Raw genomic sequence first — 13,262 nt, 5'->3', positions numbered from 1 at the left:
CATGTGAAAAGTAAATGAGTAATTAATTTTCTGGGGAGGATCATACATGAGGATACAGACTCGGAATCTAGTAAACAACAACTTTACATAGCATCACGTAGATGCAGTGCTGCAGCGGTTTTGCTACGTCGCTTTCTCCTCCACTAGATCTAGAACCTTTGTTTTTCTTTGCAAACCCCGTAAGAAATAAAAATAAAACGTAAAATGTCGAGTCACACAAAAAAATTTTTAAAAAAAGAATTTAAAAAAAAGTATTGAGTTACATGAAAGGGATCGGAAAAGAGTTATTAGAAAACTAAGTCTTTCAACAAAATATTCCGATATTTATATACATATATTCACTGGTAATTTCTGATAAATAAGTTTTAAATGAATTTATTTATTTACAAATCAATCAAATGGGTGAAAATGGTGTCCACTATAGTTTTAGTCTGTAGAAACAAAGGACGGAAATTTTATGGATTAAGCTTACTGGGCGTCCAGGCACATGACTGAAGGGTTCTGGGAGAAACCGAAAGTATTCTCTTCTTTTTTTTAATTTTGCCTCAGCTAAGATGGAGTGCTTTTTTTGAATGCAAAATTCAGTTAATGAATATTTTTAGGAGAATATGACATAGATGTTGATAAACGAATCTTGCATAGGTTCCTAATGGGTTGATGACCTGAAATACACACACACTGAATATACAACAATGATATAGAGAAAAGTGTCACAAACAAGTGTCATTGCAGACTGTTTCACTTTAAATATGATTCAAGATGGGGGGGGGGGGGTGCTGCCGCTCTGAGTCAATGCTATTTGTAAGCTATGTAGACATCTTACAAATCATTGCATGGTTTACATGTCAATGAAGTTGTTCATCCTATAGGCCCAGAAAGTAAAAATAGAACACGGCTCCTTCCCAGATACGGCTATTAAAGGGGTATAGCACTTAAATTCTGGAGAAGCTGGGGAAATTTATTGGTGCAAAATTGTAGTAGGCTAAAAGTGAGAAGAAAATTTGCTGATGAAATCAAGAAAAAACCTTATATGGTATAAGCGAAAAAATTATGTTAAAAAGTGACTACATTATCATGAAGGGATTTTAAGTAGCGTAACCATTATTAGAACTATACCCATTTCTTAATGTAGTAGTGTTGATGAGTGGTGAGACCATTGATCTGGTATTATAAGACAATAAATTATCATGAAATTTGCTTTTGTCATGCAAATTAAGTGTAAAACAGAGGGGGCGGCCTACATTCACATTTTTATTTATGTTTTATTGTGACCAAGAGTGCGTATTTTAATCAACTCAATACGTCACGAAGGTAAAAATAGAACTAAAAAAGTAATAATTGAATTGATAAATTGACTGACTGATTGATTGATTGATAATAACAGGGTTTTACATTTTGAATAACATTTGAGCGTTTATATATCTACCATGTACCACTGAGTTTAACACGATTCACGTACTTCATAGCCTATCTGATGACGTCACGTTTATAAGAATGCTGGGTAATTTTCAATATGGCTGCGCCCATGAGCATGCCGTTTCGTAATTTCTGGCAGACGACATAAATCTACATTTGACTGAATATTGAACCTCGTCTATAATCATTCTAGTAAAAATGATACACAGGTAGTACCATGTCAGGGTAGTTTAAGTTTACACATTAACTGCACTGGTGACAATATGTTGTCAAGTACAATGGTTCTCGTAGGTGTTGCGCCTAGGCCAAGGACGAAACAGCTTTTGTTGTCTGCCCTTATCCAACGTCTTAGTTTGCACGAATGTATGAAAAGTCGAGCAGCAACACTTTCAGTCGTGCCTAGTATATCATGTGTAAATGTTCTATCAGAATCCAGAGCCTGCAGAGGTAACCACCGCGTACTTGCAAACCGAAAGTCGGGTGATTTTTTGTCGCATCGGAAATTTTTTTTCTCAAGTGACAGTTCCACCCGTACCGTTTCCGGCCGAATTGTTCCACGGGGGAAAAAAACAGTTCTGTATGGTGACAAGACGTTAGAAATTGACCCAAAGAAAAAGAAGTATCGAAAAACCCTGGAACAAAGTCTTCGTGAGAAGGAGAAAAGAAAAGCCATGAAACTAGTTGATATCAAAAAGAAAATGAATATACGGGAGTTGACAACTGCAATGGGTATTGATATAGGTAAACACTTAAAAGTACATATTATTGATTTTTATGAAAGACAAATGAGCGAAGGATGTCTGCATCTCACTTGAATTAATTACCATCTGGAAAAAGAACTTTATAAACTTATAATATATTACAATGTAGTATGATCGTGTATGATATCTCATCCCCCCCCCACCCCCGTCGTATTTTTGAAGCTATGAGATACCAACTATGGAGGTATTAGACCTATACCTCCATGTACTAACCTTGTTTTTAATACTGTTTTGAGGATTATCTATTTGATTTGATGTTTGTAATTCCTAGAATTATGTTTTCATTTCAGATGATGTTTATGAAGCAATTCTATTACGAAAAGATGCAAACAAGTTTAACCTTGTACCCCACACAGGTAAAATTACAGTTTTACAGGGTGAGCTTGCACCTTGGATTAGATGAGAAATAAAGAGCCAAATTTACACCTAAACAATATCTATTGGCTGGTCTGTTGTGGTGGTTGTCTGAGACTCAATGAGCATTTGCACATTAACAGTCAAGCTCTGCTATCTTTAGCCTACCTGTAGACTTGAAGGAATAATGCTACTACACAATTTCTGCTATCCTAAGTGACTTTTTGATTGTTTGAATTTTCACTTGTTCATCAAGATGGACTTCAAAAATCAAAATATCACTTAGGATAGCGGAAATAGTGTAGTAGCATTAGTCCATCAAGTCTACAGGTAGGCTGTGCCATCTCTATCATCTGTAAACCTTGAAGCCAGTCTCACTGAGCTTTATATCTCATCTCATCAAAACTACTTACTCAGGCTGTAACAGCTATATTATGATTATAATCATGAAATAAGTTCTGTTCAAAGTGTGGCTCTTACTACAAGAGTATATTTCTTAAAAGATTATATTGTATAACTCTCTGGAAAAGTCACAATTGTCATTGCAAATGTCGTACCTTACAGATTGTTAATTTCTTTCAGAGCTTCATGAACCTATCATCATTGACATTATTAAAAAATGTGGAATGCGACATCAGTACGTAAAGTTAAAAGAAGAGAAACCCAGGGAAAATAAAGATGCATTTAAAAGGTAAAAGATGGATGTTTTTTTTGAAAAAAAAAATTTGGGATTAGGCACCATCAATTAAATTCTATGTTTGCCATCTGTCCGCATGCAGGTAGGTTTGTCAATAGATTTAGAAAAAACAACTACCTTTCTTTTTGCTCAAAATGTCCGCACAAGGCTGTATTTCATACTATTGTAAATTGAAAGACTCTCCAAATATCTTCAGAAGAGCTGCATATATAAATAGTTGTTTCAGACAATCAAACTTTGGACTGTGACATTGTAGTTGATTTAGATAGAAACAGAAAAGTGAATTTACATGATATGTTAGCATTGAGGTTTTTTTCCCTGTCTGCCTGGTAGATTTTGGGGAAATCCAAGGACAGCAAACAAAGTATTGAATTGATGGAACCTTATATAGTTACTATTTGAAAGTTGTTACTTTGTTTTGTCATTGTTTGTTGCTTAATAAAAATATAAGTATGTACATACAGATACTAATGTATACTGGAATTCCTGTTAGTAGCTGTAATCCCATTTACCAGTAATCACAGGTAGCCAAACCACTGCGCCACCAAACATGCAATAGTCCAAGTATTGATACTAAAAGCCTAGCTACTTATACTCCATCATTCCTGAAATACATTTTCCTACTCTTGGTATTTCTGGCAATAGGCCACCTCCAGACCCATCTGCATTGGTGAATCGACCAGCAGTTGTGACTGTTATGGGCCATGTAGACCATGGTAAAACATCTCTTCTAGATTCACTGAGGAAGACATCAGTGGCTGCTGGTGAAGCAGGAGGAATCACTCAACATATTGGAGCATTCTCAGGTATGTTGGTCTTCTTTTGTAAGTTATTCTTCACAGCATTTATAAATGGCTGATTGACATTTGAACCTTGAATAAAAAAATGTATTATGTCAAGTTCAAGTAACTGAAAACACTTATTTTCCCCAGCAGTTTCCTTCTTTCCAGGGAGTATTAATGTGTACTTGATAAGTTGTAAAACTTCTATGAAATTATGAAAACATGATTTATAACTTAAGAAACATATCACACTATGAATTCAACAAATGAACAAATGTAATTGAGAGCTTCTGATACTTCAAATTGCTATTAAATTGTATTATTGATTTTTTTGTGCATTTCAGTGCAATTACCATCAGGAGAATTGGTTACTTTTCTTGACACTCCAGGTCATGCTGCATTCTCAGCTATGAGGGCAAGGGGAGCACATGTGACAGACATCATAGCGTTGGTAGTAGCAGCTGATGATGGTGTAATGAAACAAACCATTGAATCCATACAACATGCCAGGGATTCTAAAGGTTCGTAGTAATGAAACAAACCATTGAATCCATACAACATGCCAGGGATTCTAAAGGTGCGTAGTAATGAAACAAGCCCTTGAATCCATACAACATGCCAGGGATTCTAAAGGTGTATGTATGTAGAGTCTAAGACAGAGTGAAACAAGTTTTAGTAAAGACACAATTCTAATCTCTCAGCATAAAACTATCAACATTGACATATTATGCACACTGAAACCCTAGTCCTGCTGTTGCTGTAATATACTAATGTGCTGTTTGTACAAAGGTAAAAGTTTATCAAAGAGGGGAATATATTCACATTTATTTGATGGTTCAAGTTATTCATCACTTGAATTTACAACTGGTTGGTTTTATACATAGCATATGTAAAGAAAATAGCAAGACATTACCATGCAGTGTATTGTATACAATATTCATAACCATTACATTAAAGTGTATTTTTGTTCTTTCAGTACCAATTGTTGTTGCAATCAATAAAATTGACAAAGCAGATGCTGATCCAGTAAGTCTATCTTAGCTCTATAAATATATATGACAGTGACTGTACAAAACAAATGCTTACAATTCCAATACATTGAATCATTGTTACATGTTTTCATACTACCTGCCATACATATGGAAGGTCAATATACCAATTTATTACCTTATTATTCAAATGATGTTGAGATGCATGGTCATCATCTCGTACTACAGAAGCTGTATCACTCCGAAAAATGACTTAAAATCTAAATATTTCATGTTGTTTGTTTGTTGACCCATTTGACATAGATTATCATAGTTGTCTTCAAAATAGTACTTACAATTTTGATACATTTCTTTCCGAAAAGGGTGTTTTGACATACTTCTAAAGTTTAATAATCATAAGTTTTTTGTTAACACCAGGAATTTACCAAGAGAGATCTGTTAGGCCATGATATTCATATTGAGGAGCTTGGTGGAGATATTCAAGCAGTTGAAATTTCAGCACTAGAGGTAAAACACAGAAATACATTGAAGTTTTCATATGATGTGATGATCAAGCCATTTCACTTGTATGCCAAGATTGACATTTTTAAATCAAAAAGAATACAATTTTTATGCACTATGTCTAATTTGTGATATCTAATTTGTATGCATTGGTTCAAAATACTGTATTGTAAGAATTGTGAAAAATATAACATAAAAGAAAAACATTAATAATCAATATTGTTGTTAGAAATGTAGGTCTGAAAAAAAAATTCTCTGAAACTGTCTCAAATTATGGCCAACATAACATGTAAGAGTGAAACATGATTTAATATTTGTTTGGTTATGTTGTGGTTTGAACTGTACGTTTGATATTTTTAGTTGATGTCAGTTGTTTAAGATATTTGCAGAGTTTTGATTTGTGAAAGTTTTTGATTTATTGTAGGGGACTAACATCAATGTTTTGGTGGAATCCCTTGTGGCACTGGCAGAAGTGATGGAATTAAAGGCAGATCCATCAGGCTTTATAGAAGGAACAGTACTGGAATCCAAAGTTGATAAAGGCAAAGGGTAAACATGTCTTATCACTTCACTTTTCAAATATCTCTTGATGTAGATGCATATTGTAAACTTAGTCTTGAATATGACATATAGCAGGAGTGGCTTTTGTTCTTCCCATTTTTATGGAGATATTGATCCATGAATACATTCAACTCTGTACTCTGATTAGTATGTCATTTCTGTTCTTCTGAATTGCTTGTGGTGTTGGCACATCTGATAGTGCATCTCAAAACTGTAAGAATTTTAGAACAGTAGAGTAGAATCACTTCTTTAAACAACTTCATCATGATTGCATGTTGTGTTTAGGGGATAGTTTTCTTAAGTTGTGTGTAATTTTGAAGATTGTTTTCAGACCATAGCTTTGTCATCAATGATCTCTGTTTCAAAATGTAATATTGTGTCATTCCATCTACAGAGCAGTAGCCACTATATTAGTGCAGAGAGGAACATTAAAACGAGGATCAGTGCTGGTTGCTGGAACTGTTTGGGGCAAAGTTCGTGGTATATTCAATGAGTTTAACCAACAGGTTAAAGATGCTCCTCCAAGTACCCCAGTAGAAGTGATAGGATGGAAAGAACTGCCATCAGCTGGTGATGAAATATTAGAAGTTGAATCAGAAGTAAGTTACAGTTGTGATTACCTGTCTCCGAGTGAAGTGTTTACTTTGATTAGCTGTGCTAGAAATCCATGAATATTACGTACTCATTATAACAACCACACATAACACATTCCAGAGTACTGCAGCTTTGTTTGCTCACACAATTTATATATCGGCGCAAGTTTTTTCTGATTTTCAGAAAAGAGCTAAAGAAGTGATAGAATGGAGAAAGAGAGAAAAACAAGAAGAGAAGCTATTGGAGGAACAAGAAGTAATTGACAAAAAAGCAGAAGAACAGAGGAAAGCCCATACACAGAAAATGTTACAACGAAGTCGATTACATTGGAGAGATTTTAATCAGTTAAAGGCACAAGAGTTAAAGAAATTAATGGATGAGCAGAAATCGGGCAGTGATGAACCAGAACTCAGTGTTGTACTTAAAGGTACTTTGTGTCATTATTGACTAACATAATGGCCTAGAGTAGGATTGAAATTACAAATTCTTGATAAATCTCCCACAAAACATGGCATCCTCTAGTGATGATTTATATAGCAATGATATAATAATCGAAATGGTATACTTTTAACATGATGTTCAAAATGAGTATTTTACAAAAAAAAAGGTTTTTCAGATTTTGTGTAAGTTTTCATAATATGTGTGTGATAAACTTTAGTGAAGACCAGTAGCTTTAACTGCTTCCTATTTCTGTCAGTTGAAAAATACAACAGACCTTTACTTAAAATGGTTAAATAATTCTAATTGTCTTTACTAATCATTAATGGCACTGTGTATATACTGACTTGGTGTCCATATGTAAACAATCAATTTTTATTTGTCAACAAATTGTAAATTGTTGTGGGATGCTGATAGTGTTTGATTGTTAGGCTATACACACTTCATCAAGTACAAAATGAATGATGTAAAATCACCATCTGTACAACATTGCTAACAATTAGATGATGAATGATAGAATGTGAAGTAAAGTATGAAATGACTTTGATCATAGAAGTAGACATAAATCTCTGGTCTGTTCTTTGATGTAGGTGATGTAGATGGATCTATTGATGCTCTACTTGATGTATTTGATACATATCAAAGTGACCAGTGTAAGCTACAACTCGTACAATGTGGTGTTGGCATGGTAACAGAAAAGGATATAGACATGGCCCAGACTTTTAATGGTAAGTACTAAAAGCTAATCAATTATTTGTTGTCATTAATCTTTGCTTAAAAACATTTCCAGACAATCTGTCATTGATAGTGATCAATATGATATGTTTAGTACTGGGGTACTAGTCTGGGCTTCTAGTCTTGTGTGTAGAGAAAAATAGATGAACTACATTCTTCTTTTATGATTAAAAAAAAACAGAAAAAAAATGCAATTTGGTTGTTACTGGTCTAAGTAGTAGAAACTTTTACCAGAAGGTAAATACTAGTATCTCTGTGTGAGTGAACAATGTTTCCTTTGTTTCTCAACACACCTGTAATACTGCAACACATTTTTGTAGAAACTGTATTTTTTTGAGACACAAGAAGTTTATCGTAATAATTTTTTACTTTCTGTTTCTAGGTATTGTACTTGCATTCAATGTTGGTGTCCACCCACAAGCACAAAAACTTGCCAAAAAGAAGAAAGTCAGTGTTAAGTCTCATAAAGTTATATATAAATTATTGGATGATTTGAAGGATGAACTGAGTTCAAAACTTCCCCCTTCTAAAGAATATAAAGTCACAGGTAAGTACATGTGTTAGTAGACTGCCTGTTGTAATGTGTTCTTTTTTATGACTTGCTAGAAAGAGACGTTACTTAGAAATACACATATGATATGTTTGCTTCAGTTTGATAGATTATCGTTGTCTTGGCTATTGATATATTGTACTATGTAACCATATATTGTTGTTTGTCTTACTTTGAACAGCTGAACAAAGTGAGGTGATGATGCATTATCATGCTAGGACTTGTGATAAAGCACTTCTTTTCTACTTGATGATTTTTTTAAATTTCATATGTTTCTTGTTCGTATATGACAACATCTACAAAACATCTAAAATTTCTGTATGTTGATATCACAAGAATATGCCTTTATTTCTGTGTATCAGGAGAAGCCAATTTACTACAAGTCTTTCAAGTGACCGAAGGCAGGAAGAAAGTTTCTGTGGCTGGTTGTAGAGTTACCAAGGGTACATTAACAAAGACTTCACAGTTTAAGGTGATGAGGGGAATTCATGAAGTATATTCAGGTAAGCAGTTACTCTCTTTCTCATTGTTATCTACAAAACATAACTGCTCAGTATCTGATATCACTATATATATATCTGTTTCATTGTAAATTCATTGACTGAATCATCACACTGAACTATGCCATGCATATTTTGTATTAATGTCCTCAAGCAATACACTAGATCTCAAATTTGAAGTGAAAAAGATGAATTTACCTCTTTCTGCATGATTTGCAGAACTTGCATGATTAATGTTATTGTAGTCTTCCTTTGTATAGTCCCCTCATATCTTTTTGATGTATTGTTGTGCAGTCTACCACTTCTAGTTTAGTTAGTATATCAGTACCTCCCTTTATTACTAGTGAATTCAATTTCTCATAAAGCTATCTTTATGATAAGCATGACATTTATGTTCTGTGCATGTTTGTTGGCAGGATCATTGACATCCATGAAACACATGAAGGATAATGTCAACAGTATTACCAAGGGCATGGAATGTGGCCTTACCTTTGATGATGATTTTGACATGAGATCTGGTGATGTCATACAATGTTGTGAAATTGTAGAAATACCACAGAAAATTGACTGGGACCCAGGATTTTAATTGCTAGTTGAGTTTGACACGAGATCTACAATGTTGTAAAATTGTAGAGGTAACACAGAAAATTGACCAGGACCCAGGATTTTTAAAGTCATTTCTGACTTTGATACAAGGTGTGCAATGTAATGTGTGGAAAAGTTGAAAACTCCCTAGAAGATCAACTTGGACTGATAGGATATTGATTTGCCGACTTTGATTAGAGCAGTTGACATAACATAGTAGTGTTGTAGCATTACAGAGGTACAAATCAACTGGGACCACACATTTCAAGTGGTAGCTTCAGGTTTCATAAAGATTTCCATACATTTTGCAATTGTGTAATCATGTAGTATACAGCTTCTGTGAACTTGGTCGATATTGACCAATATTGTCAATGTGGTTGGGTATAGTGCATGCAAGTTTTCTCCAATATGTCTTGTAATTCAACAATGCAAACACGTCAAACAACCCAGAATCGTATTATTACTACTTTTAGTGTTTCAAATGTGAGCAATGCATGAGGATTGTTTGTAAATGTAAATTATCTGTGTTACAGCAGCTGCAGTAAAGACATACAGGATATGTATACAGTGGGAAATAAAGTATTACATGAGATTACATCAAAGTTAAACGGTGTGAAATTATTTTTATTTGACTTTTAGGCATGACAGGTTCATGCATGCACTTTTAATATAACCAGCCTGTGAGATGAAGGCAATAGTCTGAACTATCACGTCAAGTCAGTCCAAGAAACAAACTTTTCACCAAGAAAGTAAAGCACAAGATAAATCAGTGTTAGTTTGTAACATACCCCATTCATGCCGTCATATAGTATTGATTGTCCTGTGCAATTGAACTGTGATGATGTCACAAGTCATCTTTTTCCAAAGTAATGCCTCACCAGCATGCATGTGCATAAAATGGTTTTCAGTAGACAGACGGAATGTCACCAACTACATTATTTTGGGCAATTTTCTGAAGACAAACTTGCTACCATTGTCAGAAAATTAGTTTGCACTTTGTAAAATAGATCATCAGTGATGACAGGTCAGCAGTAAAATAAACCTAGTGAAGCTCCTGACATGAACAATTAACGAATATACTGACACTGGCAACCGACAACCATTGAATGGTTACCAGTATTTCAACTGAATATAAAGGATTTTACTAATACGTTATTTCACTTCATGGTATGCATGTATTTTCACTACAACAAATATATCCAAACATGCAGGGATGTTACTAAAATGTGGCTGTATTATGTAATTTGGTTTAGAGTAGTCTGTAACTTATGTGTGTCATGCCAAACTATCAGCCTGCACACACTTGAGAAGCTCAAAAGGGCTGAACAACACTATGTATCTTGCAGTCTAGGTTTACAAGACTTAGTATAATCAATGACAATTCTGTTGGGTACTCTTGGTACCTCTCTGATCTCATGCTGAGCTGTAGGCTGCAAGTTACGTCATGTCACTCCAGCCTCGAGTCCTCTCTCCTCTTTGATGTGCAAGGGCGTCCATCACAGCATACCTTAACAGACTAGCTAAGCTGATGCTTGTGACATCTGATGGACTTTGATTCTGAGGTGAACTTGTCTTATGTTTTATTGGACAAATAACGAGACCCCATCCTATATGTGTGCAAAGATGAACAGATGACAGTCAGTTGTGAATCAAGTTTTCTTTTACTTTTTTTTTAATCACTGAAAGTGACTGAAAATTACATGGTAACAAATAGCGAATCTACTGTTTGTCTTCAGGTTTATTGAAGACGTATGTTAGACAGCATTTTCCACAATATTGTCTGTCAAAGTGTGAAGCCATGAAGACACCTGCACCACATTCCTCATTGGGGCACTCACGGCGGAGACGGGTAATTTTTCCATTCTCATCAACCTGTAAGGAAAAATGATGCAATATTATAATATATGAATTTTTCACACATCTACATATTGCAGGAAATTCTTCCCCACTGCATGCATACATACATTTCTCCTCCCTTTCATAATATGACTATGATCTGGTGGTCTCCAATTCACTACACCTCATGCTTGCATCAATCTCAACGTCAAAATTACTAATGCCCATCTTTCATCTGCATCTGATGCTAACCAAACACTAAAAAATTACATTGAAAGATTCTTACCTTGTAATATTTGAGTACAGCTAATTTGACCTTCTTCTTCTTGTGTTTGATTTTCTTTGGTGTGGTGAAAGTCTTCTTCTTTCTCTTCTTGGCTCCACCACGAAGACGGAGTACAAGATGAAGGGTAGATTCTTTCTGGATATTGTAGTCTGACAGTGTACGACCATCTTCAAGTTGCTTGCCAGCAAAGATCAACCTCTGCTGGTCTGGAGGAATACCTGTAACAAAAATTAAAATTAGCAAACCCGTAACATTGCATAACGGTTAAAGTGTCCAGGCATTTCTCTTATACACACACTGACAACCATTTCAACAACTGATCTGAGATATTATTCCATATTACATGTATAGTGATAGGCATAGTGACCTCAAGTAAAGGAAGAAGGGTCTAGCTCAGAAAAGGCATAGTAATCAGACATCATTAGGTGTCCTAAGTGCTAGCTCATCATTGTAAACCCCTTTCATGTCATTGAGTTGTTATTCAACAAATCTTAGTCAGGTGTATTATACTTCAGTCTTACCTTCCTTATCTTGAATCTTAGCTTTTACATTTTCAATAGTATCACTGGGTTCCACCTGCAATAAACAAATACTGATTAGAAATAAAATAGTCAGAAATACATTCATATTCTGTATATAACTGCTGGCAAGCACATATAATATTGCAGTCAACATCTGAACTTTTTAATCCTAGTTTTCTTTAAAACCTCTAACATTTATGGCACTTCTTTTTTTCCACTGTAAACACCATCATTCTTTACATTTGTAATCTCATAAAGGTAATCATACTCAACAATGGATTTTGTTGAGGGCTCGCAGAGGTGGAAATGGTTGAAGCTCATATTGTGTCAATGACGATCACAATTTCACTGCATTAAACTTTTTCTAAAATATTTGCACCAATTTCTATCAACTACATTGAATTTTATATCTACCACTAAAAGTCTCGAGTTTTGAGATTAGCCTAAGTAAATTTCAATGTAATGCTGTCCCATAAATTATTTTCATAAAAATGGTAGATTTGATAAAGCCTTGTCGTCTTATGATCACAAATGACATTGTCCAATTTGATAATGAACTAACAAGGGTCAAGCTCAGAAAAGGCAAAGTAATCAGACATCATTAGGTGTCCTAAGTGCTAGCTCATCATTGTCAACCCTTTCAGTTTCAAACATCAATTTGTTGGAAACTACACGACTTTTGAAATTCTCACCATTTATTGTTAAATTAATTAGTACTTATAATACGTGAACGTATATTTTTGGCTTTACATCACGAACGTGCAAGGTATTTTCTATTACACAACTGGTTGCAATACTATACAATCATAGCCTGAATGCAGATGGAGTATGAGGACCGAATGAACCGTCATGGCGCCTACGTACCTCAAGGGTGATTGTTTTACCCGTCAAAGTTTTGACGAAAATCTGCATCTTGGTAGCTTTAACACCACCTGAAAGAAGAGGAATATGTTGATAAATGACATATCTCAAACTGATTATTTTCTTTCCGTATAACTCAAATGTTCAGTTATTTTATCAAGACCACGTTGATATTCATGCTAACCTCAAGATGGTCGACATACAGGAAAAGGACGATGAGTGGTGGGATTTCCCGAACTGAAAATTGAGGGACATAATAAATGCTGCCATCTACCGACGGGATCGGCAAACTTAA

At 34.7% G+C, this 13,262-nt stretch overlaps 2 protein-coding genes across 2 annotated transcripts; one reads left to right on the top strand and one right to left on the bottom strand.

Annotated features, from left to right (window-relative positions):
• Positions 1–2,042: 2,042 nt before the first annotated feature.
• On the top strand, positions 2,043–10,028 carry LOC144453464 (translation initiation factor IF-2, mitochondrial-like). Its single transcript, XM_078144769.1, has 14 exons — positions 2,043–2,157; positions 2,468–2,533; positions 3,114–3,222; positions 3,874–4,034; positions 4,355–4,531; positions 4,987–5,036; positions 5,417–5,506; positions 5,925–6,049; positions 6,456–6,660; positions 6,839–7,082; positions 7,684–7,821; positions 8,211–8,375; positions 8,741–8,881; positions 9,295–10,028. The coding sequence occupies exons 1-14, from the start codon at positions 2,088–2,090 to the stop codon at positions 9,462–9,464; spliced, it is 1,911 nt and encodes a 636-aa protein (XP_078000895.1). The 5' UTR covers positions 2,043–2,087; the 3' UTR covers positions 9,465–10,028.
• A 1,084-nt stretch (positions 10,029–11,112) lies between these two features.
• LOC144453706 (ubiquitin-ribosomal protein eS31 fusion protein) lies at positions 11,113–13,195 on the bottom strand. The gene is made up of 5 exons (XM_078145040.1): positions 13,152–13,195; positions 12,971–13,038; positions 12,107–12,161; positions 11,586–11,803; positions 11,113–11,335 (listed from the first exon to the last, which is right to left on the bottom strand). Exons 2-5 carry the CDS (start codon positions 13,016–13,018, stop codon positions 11,183–11,185), a joined length of 474 nt encoding a protein of 157 aa, XP_078001166.1. The 5' UTR covers positions 13,019–13,038; positions 13,152–13,195; the 3' UTR covers positions 11,113–11,182.
• Between the last annotated feature and the right edge of the window lie 67 nt (positions 13,196–13,262).

The sequence above is a fragment of the Glandiceps talaboti genome, chromosome 2, assembly GCF_964340395.1.
Source record: "Glandiceps talaboti chromosome 2, keGlaTala1.1, whole genome shotgun sequence".
In the NCBI taxonomy this organism is placed as follows: Eukaryota; Metazoa; Hemichordata; class Enteropneusta; family Spengelidae; genus Glandiceps; species Glandiceps talaboti.
The sequence above is the reverse complement of the archived record's forward strand: the minus strand, read 5'-3'. Positions and strand labels throughout refer to the sequence as shown.